The sequence below is a fragment of the Vipera berus genome (genome assembly GCF_964194415.1).
Source record: "Vipera berus genome assembly, chromosome: 1".
Classification (NCBI taxonomy): domain Eukaryota; kingdom Metazoa; phylum Chordata; class Lepidosauria; order Squamata; family Viperidae; genus Vipera; species Vipera berus.
In genome coordinates this window covers 28,762,547-28,783,846 of record NC_138202.1, presented here as the reverse complement: position 1 = coordinate 28,783,846, position 21,300 = coordinate 28,762,547, and the positions used below count along the sequence as shown (strand labels likewise).

At 39.6% G+C, this 21,300-nt stretch overlaps 1 protein-coding gene across 1 annotated transcript in view; it reads right to left on the bottom strand.

Moving 5' to 3' along the window:
• PRKCH (protein kinase C eta) overlaps window positions 1-21,072 on the bottom strand; it is a 103,074-nt gene extending 82,002 nt beyond the window's left edge. Inside the window, exon 1 of the mRNA XM_081313807.1 lies at window positions 20,137-21,072. Within this exon, the coding sequence (XP_081169933.1) occupies window positions 20,137-20,496 (360 nt within the window). The 5' untranslated portion in view covers window positions 20,497-21,072. The remainder of the gene's footprint in view (window positions 1-20,136) is intronic.
• Between the last annotated feature and the right edge of the window lie 228 nt (window positions 21,073-21,300).

Below are 21,300 nucleotides of genomic sequence, written 5' to 3'. Positions count from 1 at the left end.
TACCCAATACATCTGGAAGGCATCAGAAGTTAGTAGGTGAACAAAGAAAATTCTGGGTACATAATGAAAATGAGTATCCCTTTCAATCACAGGACAAACGTCCCCCTCCAACTGGCTTAAATAACAACTGCTTAGCCCTTGGCTTAGTTTGCACTTAAAACTGTCCAGATTTTGAATAAACTCTCTCCTTTTTAAATTTCTGAGCTAAGAGAAAAACAGGCAGAAACAGTCTCCCTAAGCACTGTTTTTCCATAGAGCCTTGTGTGCATAGGAAAAAAAATCATTACCATCATTACACTGATTTTCCCTTGACAGACTTCTCTGTTTTTCTGCATGCTGTTCTGTGTGTCTATGAAGATTGAAGAGAGGGAAAGGAAATCAGTTGGAAATTATTTTTACATTAGGCCAGCAATTTCTCTTTACAGATTGCTTTTGTCTGATTGGTAATTCTGCAGGGCCCGAATACTTCATCATTCCATCATTAAATTTCCATCACTAAATCAAAGCTAGTTTGGTGGGCCTTGGACAGAGGCAGGAGTGGGATTCAAATATGTGAACCACCGATTCTCTGTGTGGATGTCGCTTCCAGAAGTCCATTCTGGGCCTGGGCAACAAAAAATTAGCTACCGGTTCTGCCGAAGTGGTGCGAACTGACTGAATGCCACCACTGGGCAGAGGTCTTCTCTGTGGCACAGCAGGGCCCCCCCAAATCCAGATGGCCCCAATTCTGCTAAGCTTGAGAAGACCTGCTCTTTCAGCAAACCATGGGACAGCAGGGTGAGTTGTAACCACACTTTTGAGACCGATTGTTTGTTTTTATGCTGGTTATTTCCCAAATGCAAGGTGCTAAGCTTAGTACTGAATATTTTCTTTGTTGCTGTCATTTGTAAAAGGCTGCCTAGAGCTGCTACAGTGATTGAGGCATTTTATAAATTGATTACATTAAATAAATATGTTTAAATTAAACTAGAGTAATTTAGATTTCTAAACATTTTTAGAAAAGATATTCAGATACTGTGGTATATCTCTACCTATAGAGATCAGAGTCATGCAAGAAATGATATTCCCTGTGAGACACTATGGAAGTGATTGCTGGTCTTTGAAGAAGCAACACAGAAAAAGTATTGATGCTTTTGAATACTAGTGTTGGACAAGGCTCCTGGAATGCCATATATTCCATATAATCAATCAAGTCATTTTAAAATTATACCTCTTTATTTTCAATGAGAGCTTTAATAGGGACAACTGGATTCCAAAAGCTGAGTTATGCTACTGAAATAAATAAATATAAATATAAAAAGGATTAATTTCCTGAACCCTTTGGATTCTGATAATCATAGTTTCCTATATGACAAATTTCATTAAAAGGCATAGGTTTTCATGTAGTTCAAGAAAATGTATGCCTTTTAATAAAAATTAGCTGGTCTGAAAAAGTACTACAGCAATCTGACTTATGGTTCAGATATAAAATAGAAATTAACTAGGCAATTAACTAAGGAGCTACATAACCATAGCCCACAAACATGAGGTGCACTGACTAATGTAAGATGTGACTCAACCCAAACATCATATTACAGGATCTTTTCTCTTTCTTTCTTTCTTTCTTTCTTTCTTTCTTTCTTTCTTTCTTTCTTTCTTTCTTTCTCTTTCTTTCTTTTCTTTTTTTCCACATTAAATAAGGTTTAGCTGCTAGCATTTCATTTGTTCCTCTCATCTTCATCAGTATAAGAAATATTTTAATGGAAAAATGCCAAGTTTAATTGTCTCACACCAACTGGTTGTACTTGATCTTCCACTTCAGTGGATCCTTTGTACAAATACCAGTATCTGTCCACTTTTTAGCAAGAAGTGTTGCATGCATGTATTTATGTATATTGGAAATCCTCTGCTGCTGATGACTAATTCAGAGTTTCTATTACGTACAACGTCAAATGCGTGATTAACAGGTTCTTTCAATTTGGTCAGACACCTGTTCTTTGGGGGCTAACTGGCTTTTAACTGGTGTATTTAATCAGTGAAGGAATTACTATTCTGGAAAAAGGCACAAAAGGCCACAGATTTGGCATGCAAATGTCAAAGTCAATCATATCAGACATATCTGCTAATACAAGAGTAGTGGTGAAGTGTTCACAGATAATAATGTGTCCCCAGACACATCCCTTGATACCCCCAAAGGTCCGTCCCCTAGCTTCCTTTACACAAAAAGAAAGAAAGAAAGATGAACAAGTAAATACGTTGCATTCAAAGCAAATATACGTGTTTCAGGATAATGTTGCAGGATCCAGTCTGAGTCAGTCACCGGGACCAGAGGTTTATTCCTCCAGCTCTCAGAGTTGTGCTGGAGCTCATCCTCCAGGAACTTCTCTCTCACACACACATTCTGTATATTTGGGAAGCTGGGGTACTACCATATCTCCAATGCCAACTCCTACTCTGTGTATATGTTCTCTTCCCAGTCATTCCTAGGCATGTCAAAAATGGCTTTTTTTGTTGTTGTTACATTGTTTCTTGTGCCTTCAGGTCAGTCTTGACTCTCATGATTACATGGACAAGCTCATGCAACTTTCTTAGTAATGTTTTCAGTAGTGATCTGCTCTTATATTTTCTCTAGGGCTGAGAGAATCTAACAAGCCCAAAGTCACCCAGCCAACCTCTGTTAGGATTGGAACTCATGGTCTCCCAGCTTCTAACCTAGCACCTTTAATAATTACAATGAGTTAGCTCTCCACTTCAGGGATAATGGATTACAGAGCCTAATACACTTTGCACTTGTTAAGGTGCTGTTGGAAATGGAAATACCTAATGGAAATACTATTAAAGAGTATTTAAGCAGTCCATATAATATAAAAATCAAGACAGTGGTGCAGGAACACAGCAGAAAAATGATTATTAAGGCATCTTTGTGACAAAGCTCTTAGTTTGCAGCATGGCGTGGTGGCTAAAAAGACAAATGTAAGATTTGGGATATATCAAGAGTAGCACTGTTTCCAGACAACAGGAAGAAATAGTTCCACTCAAGCTTGGACATGAACACGTTTTAAGAAAGTCCAGACATCCGGAGTCAGTGTGAAGAACAAGAGCAGGAATGATCAAAGACCTGGAAGTTAAATCCTACACAAAGCAGTAGAGAAAACGTAATGTTTTGAGAATAGATGATTGAGAAGGAAAGCACGGAAGTGTCTCATGGAAGCCCATGACCTCTTCTCTGTGATCGTTAAATACAGGACATGAAACAATAGATTCAAGTAGCAGGAAGACAGATGTTAACTGAAAGTTAGAAAAAAACTTGTTAAAATCAAAAGGATCAATCATGAAGGGATCCCTACCCTTACCTAGATATGTTCAAATAGTGGTTGGATAGATATTTTTTTTAGAAATGCACTAGATCCCTCACTGAGCAATCAGTTAGGGCCAATGATTTAAACTGTCTCTTCTGCACTAGGTTTCTATGTTAAATGGTTATATTGTTTCAAAACAAAATAAATCAAATAGAAGATAATTTTACAAAAATTAGTAATCTGCTATCTGAGTGTGCTGAAGTGGGTGCCATTTCCTTAGTAATCATTTTCAAGGCTGCTAGAGGCATCTGATTGGCCACTGTGGGAACAGAATGATGGACAAGATCCACTATGGTGTTTATATTTGTGTGTACAGAGAGGCACACAAGCCTGAAATATATCTGATTAAGCCAAAATATATGTGTAGTTACCATGTTAAGTGAATGAAATATGTCCTTTCCCAACCTGGTACCCTATAGATATGATGGACTACAACCATTGGTGGGATTCAAATATGTGAACAAATGGTTCTCTGTGTGAATGCCACTTCTGGAAGTCCATTCTGGGCCTGGGCAACAAAAAAGTAGCTACCGTTTCTGCCGAAGTGGTGCGAATCAGCTGAATCCCGCCACTGACTACAACCTACAACTTCCATCATCTTCAAGAAGCAAGGCTACGTAAGCCATCATGAACATGCTGGCTGGTGATGACAGGATATGAAATCTCACGTGGAAATTGGGAAGTCTGATTGATTTATTGAAGTTATCCAACAGGTATAAAATAAGGGAGGAGGACTTCCTCATCAGCTTTTCTCCAAGAGAAAGGGAGATGCCATTTCATTTTCAGGAACAAACATAGATTCCATTTTCTACAGTATAAATTTTCAATCTGTTTTATGTCAGTGACCAAAATCAGAACTTCTCAAAGAAGAATTTTGCAAGTGGTAGAAAAACGAGCTGCCAAGACTCATTAGTGAACGTAGCCTTCTTTAATGGCACCATATTCCCACAGCTCCAAGGGCCATGGAAAGAACATAATTGTGTATGTGTATAAATATATAGATATAGGTAAAGGTAAAGGTAAAGGTTCCCCCGCACATGCGTGCTAGTCGTTTCCGACTCTAGGGGCCGGTGCTCATCTCCGTTTCAAAGCCGAAGAGCCAGCGCTTGTCCGAGGACGTCTCCGTGGTCATGTGGCTGGCATGACTAGACGCCAAAGGCGCACGGAACGCTGTTACCTTCCCACCGTAGTGGTCCCTATTTTTCTACTTGCATTTTTTATGTGCTTTCGAACTGCTAGGTTGGCAGAAGCTGGGACGAGTAACAGGCGCTCACTCTGTTACGCGGCACTCGGGATTCGACCCGCCAAACTGCCGACCTTCTGATCGACAAGCTCAGCGTCCTAACCCACTGAGCCACGTACATACAAAATTTGTACTAAAATTCAAAATCTAGAAAAAAAACCAATTAGTAAGTAATAAGACAAATGGGAATGTTGTTAATGTTATAAAGATAAGGGAAAAAAAGCCTTTAATGCTTAAAAAAACAGATTCAGCTGACATCCATATCACTTAAAATGCTTCTGTACTTACAATCAGTAATCAAAATTTCTTTTCCAGCCCTGAACATAATGAAGCCACGCACTGCCTTCCCCCCTGTCCTTCCCCACATACTTTGTTGTTTCTGAGACTGTTACTCAAGAAATCTGTCCAGCTTTTGTGGAGAGCTTCACCCTACAACAACATCTACAGTATTCACATAAATTGCCTGCACCACTTGATAAACCTGTTTGATCAGCCCCTTGAAGCCTATTTCAAAGGAGCTCAGAGCAAAATGTTACAAAGCTTTTTATTAAGAGATCTAATTCAGCAGCCACTGACTTCAGTGACAGCACTAGAGGCAAATGTACTGTGAATTTCCACACTTCTTCCACCTTTTATATTTTTATATTCTCCCATGCAACAGCAAGTGGATTTTACATATGATAAATAAATAAATGCTCTGTATCTCCATCATCTATGAAGCTAACTATGGTTGTATTCTAAAAGCAGAGACATCACCCTGTCAACAAAAGTGCGTATAGTCAAGGCTATGGTCTTCCCAGTTGCAATGTATGGCAGTGAAAGCTGGACCATAAGAAAGGCTGAGCGCCAAAGAATTGAAGCCTTTGAACTATGGTGCTGGAGAAGACTCCTGCAAGTTCCTTGGACTGCAAGGCGATCAAACCAGTCAGTCCTAGAGGAGATCAACCCTGACTGCTCTTTAGAAGGCCAGATCCTGAAGCTAAAACTCAAATACTTTGGCCACCTAATGAGAAGGAAGGACTCACTGGAGAAGAGCCTAATGCTGGGAAAGATTGAAGGCAATAGAAGAATGGGACGACAGAGAATGAGGTGGCTGGATGGAGTCACTGAAGCAGTAGGCGTGAGCTTAAATGGACTCCAGAAGATGGTAGAGGACAGAAAGGCCTGGAGGAACATTGTCCATAGGGTCGCGATGGGTCGGACACAACTTCGCAACTAACAACAACATGGTTGTATTCTATGACTGAATGCTCCCCTTACTTTAAATCCCTACACACAGAACTTTAATAAATCAGGAAGAAGAGTTATAAATTAGTTCTCCTCTAGGCAAAAAATAAAATTCTATGCAAATAAAAGTATAGCATGTTAGGGGTAAGAGTTTTAGCTAAATGTTCTACTCTATGCAAAACTGAACTTCCCTATTAAACTAGACAGAAAGAAATTCAAGAGGATCTTGGCACAATAATTTTAATGAAATGAACAGAGAGCAGTACATTTAGTTAGGAAAAATCAGAAACAAAAACAGAAGATGGAAGACTTTGTCTTGATAGCAGCATAAATAAAAAGAATGGAGGGGGGAGAGAGAGAAAATAAGCTGAGTGTCATTCACAATGTAATGCAGTAGTTGAAACTTTAATGCAATTCTACATTAATACAGGTACCCCTAAATGATAAAGAAAATTTAATTACGCTTTGGTGAATTTTCCTTGGGAGGACTTACCCATTTCTAGGGACAATACAGTAGTTTGTTATCAATAAAATGGAAAGCTCCAGAGATACCAGTAGCACTGAAGATATTGTGAGGTTTGGAGAATATGTTCTACAAGGTAACTAGGAAAGAACTGGATCTGTTGAGCCTAGAGAAGATCAAATGAAAAGGTAACATGAAACTGAAAATATCCAACCAAGTGTTTCTCAACTTTGGCAAGAATTCCCTTGCTAGCATCTTGGAAGTTGAAGTGCACACATCTTAAAGTTGTCAAGGTAGAGGAATACTGGCCTCAGGTAGCAAATCTATTTTGCTCCACAAGATTTGTAACAAATGCTTCACAGTAATAAAGTCAGAAGAATGTCCTGCAGAATGAGTATTTGACAGCAAGACTACCCTGGAAAAGAATGGATTGTTGTTGTTTTAGTTCCAGAAACAAAATTGAAATGAGATTACTACCTTTGTGTTACTTAAAAACTCCCTTTAAATATAAAAATATTTTAGTATGAGCAGAAAACTTTTGCTACAGAAAAGGGAATCAAATACTGTGAGTCTTCTCCTGAAGTGGTCAAACACAGTATAGATCAATTCAGGATTGAGAACTGCAATCAGATAGAATGATAAATGAATTTTTGCAATAACCTCCTGAATAAACTAATGGTTTCAGCAGGGCTTGGCTGGGCAAGAAATACATATACGCTTCCAATAATATTTCAATCTGTATAACACAGGTTTTCTCCAACCTTACAGTACCACCCTTCCTGCTTCAGGTTTGCCCAGTCAAAGCATGAAACAAAAACTGGTGTGAGTTTTGTGAACTGCTGGGGAGGTCTTGACTTGAGAAGCCCTTAATTAACTTCCTCAAACTGAATGTTTGAATGCATTTTCCCAAGAGTGTCTCCTCTTTCATTTTTGTTTTCATTTTCATTTACTATTAAGCAGTCTTCCCCATTCTCATACCTTTCCAAATGTGTTGAACTACAACTCCCAGATTCCTAACCAGCACAGTCAGTAGGAGTTGCATTCAAATACACCAGGATGGAAAACATAGCTCTATACTTACAGAAGGTACAGATTGGAATCTTTTCCATCTCTACCAAGAGATGCCATGGAGGAAATAGAAAGTCTTCAGCATAAATGCAAATATTTTACCTATGAGCTAGAATCCTTTGGCAATGTAAGTCACACTGAGAATACTATGAATATTAAGAATTAATAGAAGTGAAAAAATCAAGTACTGCACGTAAATTAAAAACATGAAAAACAATGAAAGTGCCTTGCACTTTTAGAGGTTTTTTGAGAGTTTGCCTCTTTCTTTTACACAGGAAAAAATAACCAGTGTAAAAATGCCTTAATTAGTAGAGTGGAAGCACCCTTCCTTGTAATCATTTCATTGTCCTGTAGCACAATTACACCGTCTCTAAAATGCAGTTCGTACCACAACATGACACCTGAGTAATTGTAGGGTGTGTTCACATTCCTTGGTGCCACATCACACATCTTGGGCTCTTCTGCTAATAAGTTTAGAACACCTCATAAGGAAAAGGAGAGAGGAATGTACTTGTTCAAATCATAGTTGGCGAGTATCTTAACCTTAAAGGTCATCTACTCCAATCCATGTTCATTTTGATTTTTTTTGCATGGAGAGAATTAATTACATGCCATTGAATCAAGCCCAATCCCTAGCAATCACATGGACAAATGCCCAGTATCTCAACCTACACCTATAGCTCTTCCAAGCACATTTTAGGAATCTCCTTGATCCTGACTTGTCACCCATAACAGCAGCAAGATTATTATATGCACAAGAGGAAAAGTATTGAAATTTCCACAATGGAAAAATGGACTGTAAAATGATCAGAATCAGTGGAAATGGCAAAACAGACTTATTTGATCAGAGAGAATAGGATAAATGTGTCAGGAAGGAAAAAAATGCTATCAGGCTAGAAACCAGGAGACTGAGTTCTAGTCCCACCTTACTCCAATGAAAGCCAGCTGGGTGACTCCATCCCAGTCACTCTCTTTTGGCCCACCAACAAGCCAGTTGGTCTATTCCTGTTGCAGCCAACAGATTGACACTTGGTCATTCTGAAAAAAGCAGACCCTGCATTTGCAAGAGAAGAACATGGCATTCTTAGAGATCGACTACTTAATCTTCTTGAGCCAAAAGAATAGGGTGAAGAAATAGGTTAGCTTCCATCCTTTCAAGCTGAGAAGGTACAGATCATAAACTGCATTCTTGATAAGCAGATACTCAGGGGATTTGCTGCCCCTTCTTTGAGATACACTAAAATACACATTGATACTGGACACATCACTGCAATGCCATTAATGAAGAAAAAAGAGCAAATTTTGTATCAAATTGGGCTCTGTTGATTTGTAGAAATGAGAGATCTGTTTTTAACTTCAGTTGCAGAAAAAAAACAAGGCCCACTGTGTGAACAGTGTAAAACATTTTGCTCTGTCTGTCCTAAATTTTGCAACCTCCCTGCATATGTGAACTTTGCAACCTATTGCAGATACAGGTATATCTTCCTCATTATAAAAAAAATACAGTTCTATTTAGTGCAGATTTCATCCAGCCAAAACACAAATCAAAAAAAAGTTGTGGGCAAGTGTTATTATATCTCCAACTAGAATATAAGAAATATATAATTTCTCTTCCTGAAATTATTTACAGGCATTAGGCACAGTAATCCATCCCATTATAAGAGATTGTAAAATGGAGTTATTTAAGTTGTAAAAATACTTTAGTAACACAAAATTGTTTCATATTATCAGTGCAGTACAATATTGCACCGATGATGTTAGCTATTGGGTAATGAAATATCTGCAAGCCAACAAGCTCAGAGAACACTAGGGACTCCAAAATACAGTATTCATTTCAGATGATTTTCCATTACAGTTTTTAACATCTTCCATAACTTTTTGGAATGGAGCAAACCATCAATTTATATGCCTCATATTTGAACAGAACATCAATATTATTAATAGTTGGCTGTTAGATAATCACAAAAGAGAAGTATTCAATTCTTCATTTGGCTATGTAGCTCCCAGTGTAAACTTAGGCCACTAAATCTTCCTGAGCCTGACCTAGCTCATAAAACTGTTGTGAGGAGAAATGGAAAAAAGGTCATATGCTGCCCTAAGAAGACTGGGATGCAATCAAATTAAAATTTTAATTAATTTCTCAATAATCCAGCAAAATATGTTACACATACTTGCCTAAAAACAATATGGAATTTTACAATTCCAGAGAGCTGTCTAAGTTCCCTTCTACAAGACTCTTCTACAAACTTGCTGGTTATTTATGGTTATTTATTTGAAATCCCAAGGGACACGGTGGCTCAGTGGGTTAGGACGCTGAGCTTGTCGATCAGAAGGTCGGCAGTTTGGCGGGTCGAATCCCGAGTGCCGCATAACAGAGTGAGCGCCTGTTACTCGTCCCAGCTTCTGCCAACCTAGCAGTTCGAAAGCACGTAAAAAATGCAAGTAGAAAAATAGGGACCACTCCGGTGGGAAGGTAACAGTGTTTCGTGCGCCTTTGGCGTCTAGTCATGCCGGCCACATGACCACGGAGACGTCCTCGGACTAGTGCTGGCTCTTCAGCTCACCGGCCCCTAGAGTCGGAAACGACTAGCACGCATGTGCGGGGGAACCTTTACCTTATTTGAAATCCCAAGCAATATTTCACCAGATGGAGAGTAGGAATATTTGTGTTTTTCAATGGTTTGAAGCAAGGGAACACTTTATATTGTCTGTTGTTACAGAACTCATTTCAGGCTCTGCAGACATGCTTGAACTGGTTGCTCTCTCAAGGAGAAAAAGCAGCTTTGTGCCCCGGCCAACCCAAGACTATTTGCAACCTGAGGCCAAGGACAGGAGGGCACCTGCTTCCACTGATGCTAGCAGATTAAAGTATCTTAGTCTTGCTGATAAGGCAACACCTTGTCCCACACCTGAGAACAATAGGCTAGCTTAAAGGTTGCAGGACAACCACATAACTTAAATCATCTCTAATATTTTCCTGCTATATTCCAACATCTGCTGTCCTAAGGCAGCCTTTTAACATTTTATGCAACTAAGAATTGACTTTTTCTGCCACAAATCAGAATTGTCTGTTGCCCAGTTTCTATCAGAAGTATATCCTGTGTCAAGGCCACATGGTACCTCTTGCTTCACAACAAAAACGTGTTCCTTATATTATTTCCTTTGATTCCCACGGGTGATACTCACCATCCCCAATGGTGCTTCCACAACCAGAAGAGGAAGCTTGTGATTGGGATAACACATCATACTAAGTCATAGGTTATTTAACTGTGATTATTTATTTACTTATTTATTTATTAAATAGATTTACTGTACATGTTTGCCCATAACTTTTCATAAAACACTAGTGACTGGATTTATGCAACATGCTAAGTCGTGAATTGTAGTATATAAATCATAGTGATTGAGTTCATGCAACATTCTAAACCAAAATCAAACAAAAGACACTATGTGCAGTGTGTAAACTCTGTGTGGGAGGACTGAGTTTAAAAGGAAGAATGTGAAACTGGTTCATATTACTTAATCCATCACATTTGTTCAACCCATCTTTTTTTTCCATAGAATCATACTTATTTCAATTGAACAAGTGTCTGCAAATATACTGAATATGCATATGGTATACAGCAAGGAGATTTGTCTAGATATGCACCCCTTATTTCATATGTGCAACAAAAATAAACTTGGAACAGTACTACACAGAGTTGGAGCAGGTAACAATAATGAGCTAGAAATTCCCAGTCCCAATTTTAATTTCACTAAAACAAATAATTTTGCACAAGCTACACAACGTAGACATATCCCTTTCTTCCTTTGAAATAAATAGTTGGAATATCATACAGAGTCAGGGCTTTTTTTCTCCTAGAACGCTCAGAACGGAGTTCCGGCACCTTTTTTGGATGGAACCTTGTAGGGTAGGCAAGGCGGGTTGTATGACATGTGTGAGTTCCGGCACCTTTTTCTTTTACAAAAAAAGCACTGTACAGAGTTATTACAAAGATTCCAAGAATAATATAAATGAAGAATTCTGGGCATTTCAGTCCCATCAATGAAAAAAGTGGAACACGGGAAGTATGCCTATTCTGTCCCAATTTCTGTCCTCTGGAATGATCTCTCCAACCCTTTTGTTGTTTTCCCAGGCCTTGGAGGCAGGGTGATTAGGGAGATCCCTTTCTGTTTTGTTTTGCTTTTTTTTTTTTGGTTTGATGTCTCCAGGGGGTTTTATGTATTTTGTTCTTCTAGTCTTCTTCTTCTTTTTTGCTGTTAGTTTTTATTATAAGCTGCCCAAAGTTGTTTGGGAGTTAGGCAGTCAATAAATTAAATAAAACCAATAAGTTATTTATATATTTCATATTTTCTAAGGCTACTTCTCCACAGCCCGGACTGAGGGAAATTATAAACAAGATACCACTGTGTAGGAAGGCAAGGGTTAAGACAAAGATTGTTAAGGAAGGCTTTAGGCTACCTCAGATTCAAGCAATTATAAGTGTAATAAGCTAATGAGAAAACCAGAAAATGAAAGAACTGAGAGATGGAAAGAATTCAGAAACTTGTGAAATTCTAAACACCCACACCACACATCTCTACATTGTGGCTTTATCAGTGAGCGACATGGGTGCTGGGTTGAGTTCCTGTGGAAACAGTTACTGCACAGTTCAAGAAACGAAAGGCCCCAGCTTCTGAAGCTGCTTAGAATCAACAAACCTCAACAAACTTCTTTCTCAATTAATTAACTTCAAATTTTATGCTGTGCTTTTCAGTCCCCATGGGATTTAAGGGCTGGTTATGGTTGTCTTGAAATATTCTAAAAGTTTTCAACATCATCTCGGTATGGCTAATGCTTATGTTTAACAGAACATAACTGCAAGATAAATATATTATCTTGATAAATAAGATAAGTCATTAGCTGTGCCCATAGACATGTATGTTTGTATATAAGATCTATATTCCACTTTCCTAAAAATCTGATATCTACAGGGCAGCTTGACAATATCACACAGGTAGAAAAGGCAAAGAAACAAACAGACAATACTGATATAAAATTTAAAGCATTATAGTGGCACACACACAAAAAAGTGAACTGTGTAATGCTATGGATTCCTACAATCTGGTACCCCCAACCTTTTCAGGCTACAATTTATATCAACAATAGGCAGTATAGACAATGATCAAAATGATAAGAATTCAAAGTTTTGGTTGTGACTCTTCCAAAAGCACCAAAAGATGTTTCTATATTAGAAGACAAAAATGAGGAAGCATATGGCTGGTAAGTTATTTATTTATTTATTTTTTATTTTAATCCCATTTATATCCCGCCCTTCTCCGAAGACTCAGGGCGGCTTACAAACTTAGCAGTAGCCTTCATTCTATGTATATGCCTGCTTATTAGGGCTTTCATACACCCCCCAAGCGGCATTATTGGTGATGGTTTTTAAGTCCTTACATGGCTTGGGTCCGGAATACCTCGGGGACCACCTGCTGCCGGCGTCGACTCCCCTCCGCCCTGTGCGTTCCCACAGAGAGGGCCTCCTCAGGGTGCCTCCGGTCAGAGAATGTCGGCTGGTGGCCCCCAGGGGGAGGGCCTTCTCTGTGGGCGCCCCGGCTTTATGGAACCAACTGCTGGTTGAGCTCCGGATGGCACCGGATCTTCGCTCCTTCCAGCGCGGGTTAAAGACCCATCTATTCGAACAAGCTGGCCTGGCCTGATGGGGAATGTTAGGGTTTCAATGGGTTTTATATTTTGATTGTTTTAATTGGGCAATTATTTAATTCTTTTTTTAACTTTTGTATTTCTATTTATATGCCCTGTTCACCGCCCTGAGTCCTTCGGGAGAAGGGCGGTATAAAAATTCAATAAATAATAATAATTATTATTATTATTATTACAAAGTCAGCTTAATTGCCCCCAACAATCTGGGTCCTCATTTTACCTACCTCGGAAGGATGGAAGGCTGAGTCAACCTTGAGCCTGGTGGGACTTGAACCTGCACTAATTGCAGGCAGCTGGTGTTACTTAAGGAGGCATTAGCCCACTGCTCCACCAAGGCTCTTTGTGTGGATTATACCTAGCTTTAATTAAATTAAATTAAACCACATCTTTTTGGTTGGCCACATTTACTATTTTTGGAAGGCAGTCTCTGCCATTGCATTCAAAGGCCAAACATGGCCTTTAGCTCAGAAAACTAGGTGCCCACCCCCAATCCTGCAGTCTAGAATACCTAAAGGTTGAAGAAGATAGAACAAATTATTGGACTGCTGAAGTAGAACTGAAGAAACCTTCAATCTGTTCCAAAGGTACTTTGGGGACGAGGAAACAAGGAAACAAGGCCTAACAATTTATTAAGTGTATTTATCTTATTCTCTGACAATAAGGTCAAATTATTACTACTTGGCATGCCTTGGTGATACCAGCTGGATTTTTAGCAAATATGGTCTCAGCCCAACTGGAGGGCACCAGACTAGGAAAAGCCTAATTGAGATTTGAAGAGAATCTCAAGAACATCTACCCCTAGAACCTTAACCAAATGGAAGCTGTGTATCAAAATAGGTAAAAAATAATTTCCTAAATGTGACCAAGGTAAATTACAGAAGGTGAACTTTTAAATATCTCACCCTCAGGCCATCTGATTGTGTGAAGAAATGGAAAAGAAACTAAGAGAAGCCCCTGATATCCATTCCAGTTGAGGTCTTTCATGACCGATTGTTCATCGGTCTTCTTTAGCCCAAATATGCACAACCTAATGACCCATTAGTATTGTTGAATACAATAAAAGGGAAAGAAAAGGATACTTGGAAAGAAATGGAAAATGCTTAGCAAATTGTTTAACACTAAGCACGGAGTAAGTCAAGGAGATATGATGGCCAGTTGGTTGTTTTAACGTTTTTATGGAAGAATCTATACAGAACACTTCTGGTGATACGGAAAATGTGCTGATTCAGAATGTGAATGTACATGTACTTTTATGTTGGCTGAAAGTAGAAATGATTTGAATAAAATGTAATCACCCTTGTTCTAGTTGGTTATAATTGATATAGAGAATGGAGTCAACAATTGAAAATTATACATAAAAAGTAAAAAAGAAACAGAGAAAGTTTCTATACCTTGGTAGAAAGTTTACTAAAAACTGGAGAAATTTTATAATATGCAAACACTTGTGGAAAGATAATAAGTGATCTGCTGTAAGAAATGAATGCTTGTTGAAAGAAGCCAAAATAACCATCCAAGAAGGAGCTTCCACCCTCCTTGTTATATGGAAGCAAGAGTTGGGTATGTCAGAAGAAATATAAAAAAAGTACAATATAAAACATTAGGATTTTGTGTTGTAGTATAATAAAGAAGAGATAGGATGTGTGATAAAACAAGAAGAGACAGAATTAGTGAATGCTCAATTAATGTGAATTGAATACCAAAGAGACATGTGTATGAAAGAACTACATCTAGATAGTTTAGTCAAACAGAAAGAATAAATGAAGATGAAACTGCAAAATAAATATATGAAGGCAAAGTAAGTAGAGAAGAGGAAGACCAAGAATGTCTTAATTGGATGGAGCTGCGAAGATCCTCAAAAAGACCTTTTTTGTCTGCATACTCCCATCTCACAAGATCTTATAAGTATATAAAATCACTTTTTAATAATGAGGTGCTGTAGGATCTAAAGGATAGAGCTGTACAATTGACAACATATGACAGTTCACAAATTAGTTAAACTAAATAAAAAATCCAAAAGATGCAAGATAGTAGTGATCTGTTACAATATTCAAAGAATTTATTAGGAAAAAATTATGATCCCAAGTGATTTGAAAGAAAGAAGTAGCTTCATGTACAACCTGCTATATCATAAAAGGTTGAAGTTTTATCCTATAGAGATAATAAAGAATAATGAGTTTGAGCATAGAAAAAATAAACTGTATGTTCATGCAATTTCTGCCTAAAGCATTTACCAATGATTTAAGAGATAATCTAATCCCAAGCAAAGCTCTCTTCTTTTCCCCAAACACCTCAATTTCTGACAGTAATGTTAGCTATTTACTAAAGCTATTGAAGCGGTGGCTCAGTGGGTTGGGACGCTGAGCTTGTCGATCAGAAGGTCGGCAGTTTGGCGGGTTGAATCCCGAGTGCCGCGTAACAGAGTGAGCACCTGTTACTCGTCCCAGCTTCTGCCAACCTAGCAGTTCAAAAGCACGTAAAAATGCAAGTAGAAAAATAGGGACCACTACGGTGGGAAGGTAACAGCGTCCTGTGCGCCTTTGGCGTCTAGTCATGTCGGCCACATGACCACGGAGACGTCCTCGGACAAGCGCTGGCTCTTCAGCTTTGAAACGGAGATGAGCACCGGCCCCTAAAGTCGGAAACGACTAGCACGTATATGCGGGGGAACCTTTACCTAAAGCTATTGAAGAGATGATACATCCACTTCTTTTCCCCACTCAGGTACAGTAACGTCTTCTCTCTCCTCTCTGCTTTGGATTGACCCTTCTACCTGATCTCACAGGACTTCGAATATTTTTCACTGTGTAAACACAGTCCGGATCTCCCTGCTTTGCACCAGAAGTATAAATGTCTGTAGGACAACCTAACTGAGGGAGCAATATATGAGCTAGTCTTTATGCCACACAGAGTCACTTGGGATAGTGAGATGGGTGGCATATAAATTAAACAAACAAAGTTTTACTGCCAGATAGATACTGTACAACCAACAGGCAACTTGTAGGAGGGAAAGCAAAAAAAAGAAGGGCTGGAATTTGGAATTGTGGAAAGCTTGTCCTGGGGGACCTTCATCAAGCTTATTTTTTTTAATGTGTACAGTGTGGGATCATTCCCAAAATCTTACTCTTTCATCAGAAAACAAAATTTACAATATGAGGAATACTTCAAATAAATAACATGTACATGAGAACTACTCTGTTTTAATTTGGGGTCTTTTAAGCATAATTATTATAGTTTGTAAAAAAAATATTTGTGGTTGTTATTTTACTTAAACTCAGAACCAAGAAATATATTTGTACGTATGAAGATCAACTTCTCCAGCACCCTACCTCTGATGTTTAAGTCTAGCATTCCTGCCTTAGCATGCAGACATAAAGTATTCTCCTTAGGTTTGATGCTGTTTGATAAACCTTTTCATCTGACAAAACATCCAACCCAGCCTTTTCCAAGTTAGGATTTTATGTAGACATCTTGGATTATAAATTCTTTGACCTCAAGCCAGGTGGTTGGAAACTACGATCATTGTAGACCAGGATACCTATCTTTGGAAAGGCATTTAAGATTACTATTAATAGTGGCAAATTGCAAGGATTAACTGTGTGCTGTGTGACGAAGCCCTCCATTTTGTACATCCTTGGTGGAGCAGTGGGCTAATGTCTCCTTAAGTAACACCAGCTGCCTGCAATTAGTGCAGGTTCGCATCCCACCAGGCTCAAGGTTGACTCAGCCTTCCATCCTTCCGAGGTAGGTAAAATGAGGACCCAGATTGTTGGGGGCAATTAAGCTGACTTTGTAATAATGCCACTTGGGGTGTGCGTGAAAGCCCTAATAAGCAGGCATATACATAGAATGAAGGCTACTGCTAAGTTTGTAAGCCGCCCTGAGTCTTCGGAGAAGGGTGGGATATAAATGGAATTAAAATAAAATAAATAAATAAATCCTGAACTGATCAATAATTTCCCTATTATTCCCTACCCACCTTGGCATTCATGGCCATAGTTGCAGTATGATTCATTTATCCCATTTATAGCATGGGTATTAATTTCAACAGTAAAATATAGAGTTTGTACATTCATCTGAGGCTGAATTAAGACCACTTCTGCCATTGGTGGGGAATTTGTGTGTCTGTAGGTGTATGTGTGTGGGTACATGCACTGGAAGAAAGATGGGAGAGTCAGAATTAGCACTGAGACTGGAGAACGGATTCCACAAGAGTTGTGACCAGTGTTACATTAAATGGCAAGGACTCATGAACTGGAATAAAGAATTATCCAGAGTATAAGTAACATAAGGATGCTGAACAGAGGTAATTAATCCTGAAATAATTATTATAGAATGTAGAGGTTGCAAGAGACATTTAGGTCATCTAGTCCATTCCCTATTCAATGCAGGAATACTCTAACTAACCTCTAACTGACAGGTGGCTATCCAGATCCTATTTGAAAAACTCCAGGAAGAAGGAATTCACCACTATATGGACAGTTTCACCACTTAACTTCATCCAACTCCTCCTAATGTTTAGCCTGAATCTTTCCTCTACTAATCATGAAGACAAAAGGGACTTCATGAACAGGTCCAACAAGTTAGCAACCTGAATGGACCTGACTTACCTTTTAGCTTTTTGGATTTTTTCCCCAGTCTAGTTCACAGCCCCAGGATTTTCTAATGGTCTCCATCCATGTACTAACTAGTGAGTGGATGCTTAACTTGGTCACCTGGGTACTGCCACATAGTTGGGAACTATGACATAGGAATAAATAAGAGAGACAATACACATTTATATTCTGGTAATGTTATTGCTTATTAGAATTTACAGACAACTAGCAAAGTTTTCCATAGCCATTATGGTAATGGATTCCCTCTGTAAGGGGGAATCTATGATCGATTTCAGAATCTTCCTGTAATATATAGCTCATTCTCAGGCTTAGCTGACTTTAGCAGCCGCATATTTGAGCAACGGAGCAAAAAAGAGGAGAAAACTATGCACCCATAATAGGCCTTTGGGGTCCACAGAGTGGTTGCCCATTTCTGATTTAGAAATATTTCCCTTTGAATGGAAGAAGCAAATCTCCCTTGACTTGGCTGTGATCAGATTACAGGCACCATCTTTATTTAAAGTTGGAGCAGAAGACTGATTTTGAAGGATCACATTCCCCAATGCCAAAAATGGGCATGGCCATTGTTTTTCTCTCGTTCTCCTAGCCCAGCTGACCCATTTTTGCCAGAATCACAATGGTTTGCCATGGACCTATGAAATAGGTCTGAGGGTTGTAGGTTTCCAACTCTGGGTGTACAAGCCTCATACAATCAATGTGACAAAAGGAAAGAGGGACGGAAGAGGAAATTTCTATAGTAGGCTCAATCCTGGAATCTAGATTAGAAGTGATCTTATTTTATTATTTATTTTCCATATTTATTACTTTTATAAACAACTAAAGGTGGCAAACCTATCCAACACACCTTTCTTCTCCTATTTTCTCTACAGCATCAAGTCTGTGAGGTGGATTTGGCTGAGAGAGAGTGACTGGCCCAAAGTCATCCAGCTGGCTTTCATGGCTAAGTCAAAATTACAGGACTTCTAGTCCAACCCCCTGACTTATAGAAAAAAATCCTCCTAGTACCCCAGACAAAATACTGCCCCAAAACCCTCCAGTGATGAAGGACTATGATTTCAGGAAACAGACTGTTCCACTGCTTAATAGATCTCAATGGTTCTTGCATGACAAACTGCACTATGCTTTGATTTTAGAGAATGGCTGATGAGTGTCTTTTCCCTCACAAGATTTTAATTGCTAGACAACTTCCCAAGGTTTCCAAGGAAAGACAACTTTCCCAAGGAAAGAGGTTTCTAGTCTCTTTCCTACATTTCCTATTAGTGGCAGAATCCGTAGGCAATGCATCTGTAGTTGCAATACACAAACATAAGCATCTGTAGTTGTAATACACAAACATACTACCTCACCTCTTTGGACATGCAACTTACCATTTTAAATAACTATTTTGCTTGATGAGGTATGGGCAAGGGAGAGGAGGGAAAAGCATGAAATCTGCTTAGAAGTCAACAATATTGGATTTATTTTATGGTGGATAGTACAGTCAAGTTCAACAGTCTTGCAGAGACTTGACTCCTGTCTCTAAAAAAGTTGAAAATAAAAATACACTATATTTCATATTTCAAGATCAGCCATACACTGGCCTATGAAGAAACTGAAGAACTAATGCTGTGGGCCAATGCTGAGCAAAAGATTATCTTCAAGAAATTAGCAAGATTAAGAGCAAGAGTAATAAATGTTTCTTGGAACACATCATTAGGTTATGTAATTTATTGCTATAATTTCCAAATGGCCTTGAAAAATAAGAAATAAACACAACTACCTATAGTGCAATCTTGGAAAACAGAAGAAGTTTCTAAACTTATAGATATCAAATTTGTTAGAGATCAACAGAATTTGGTTCTGTAAAATAATTTTACAGAAAATGATAATTATCTAATAATTCTTAGAATAATGCATTCTGAGAGGATTCACATTTTTTCCTCTTATAGAGTCATGTTTATATTTTTGTATATTTCCTTTTTACATAAATGTATGCATTTTCATTTATTTTGTCAATAAGAATTAATTAAATTTATATGGCCACCCATCTCACATATGGAGATTCCAGGTGGCAAACAGGATTAAATAAATCAACTACGTAAATAATAAGTATATCTGCAGTTATTAGCCAGATACACTTTGAAAATCACATGCCAGATGATAAATAGGAAAGGGCTATCTTATTAATCATCCTATGCTTATGAACTTCTCCAAATCCAGATAAGCATACTGGACTAGATGCACTTCCGGTAACATTCATATTATTAAAAAGAAGAAATAGAATGATAAATCATGGATCCCAATAATAAAGTTTTAGGTTCCCCAAAGATGAGGGCTTGGTATGTCCTCCGGCCTTGCAGAATAACTTTGATTCATCTCCCAAATCACACAATCTGCACAGGCAGACCAAGAGGATGCACGCCCATATTTATGCTGCACACCAGCCCAGGTGAACACTCCATGGGAGTTCCTGTTCCCAAAGAGAGTCAGCTACTTACCCATCCTTCAAAGTTGTCAGAAGACCCTGTGCCATGAAGCAGATCGTGGAAGGGCACGGTGCAATTGGCCACAAAGTCATCGTAGCCAATCGGAGTGCCATGGAAGACTGCCAACTCCAGCTGGCGCCCATCGGTGACAGGAGCAGAAAACTCCTCGTTGTAAGTAGGTTTGTTAGTCTTCTGCTTGGTGCTGGTTTGTCCCACTCGTACCTGATCCACACTCACTGTGATGTAAGGGTCCAGCACTTGGTATCCCTTTTTGAACAGTGAATGCCGGAGTGACCAGCGGGTGGGCTGGAGCCCCACAGCCTCCCCAATGCGCACCTTCATGTACCCATTAAACTTCATCCCTCCGGACATGGCAGGACCCGGCTAAGCTGAGACGAGGAGGCTTCTTCCCTCTCAAATAGGAAACTTCAGCTTGGGGCACTCCCGAGTCTCAGCTGACTTGGGACACTATAGTCCTCAGGGGTCGGGGCAGCCCAGGGCCCCCGGTCTCCGGGCCATGTTGGTGCGTACACACACACACACACACACACACACACACACACAGCCCAACTCAGTTCCTTTCTGCCTTCGGAGCCGGGAAGGAAACGGGCCAAGCTGCTGAATCACTTCACTCGCTGCTTTCTTCGCCTCTGGCGAGAGCTGCTGGGATCAGGGATCCAGAACACAAAGGAGAGACGGTGGGGAGCAAACCATTCTTTCAGAACCGCCTCAACTCCCGCCAGGCCCCGAAGTGGCTGCCGGCCCTCCCTCGAGCAACCGAAAAGCCTTTCCTTCTCTCCGGCTCGGGGGCTTCGGTTTCCTCCCGCCTCGTTCCTCTCGCTCGCTCCTCCAGCCCAGGAAGAAACTGCCTCAAAGAAAGCGGCAGGGTGGCTTTTCCTGTCGGCGCAGCTCCTCCGAAGTGCCCGTTCACCCACACAGCCGCCTGCGGTTCAGGTCCTCTGGCTCTGCCTGCCTGCCTGCCTGCTTCCGTTCCTGGCTGTTTCAGAGCAGCTTCGGCTGAGAAAAAGAGGCAAATAGTTATTAAAGGAGGGAGATACCTGAGGGATGAGGCTGAAGAAGGGGAGGGTCAAGAGGCGGGACTTCCCAGCCGTCCTGCAGAGACTTGCTCCGAGCCGCGGAGACAGCCGTGGGCCGCCGCCGCCCAGCGCTCCTCTT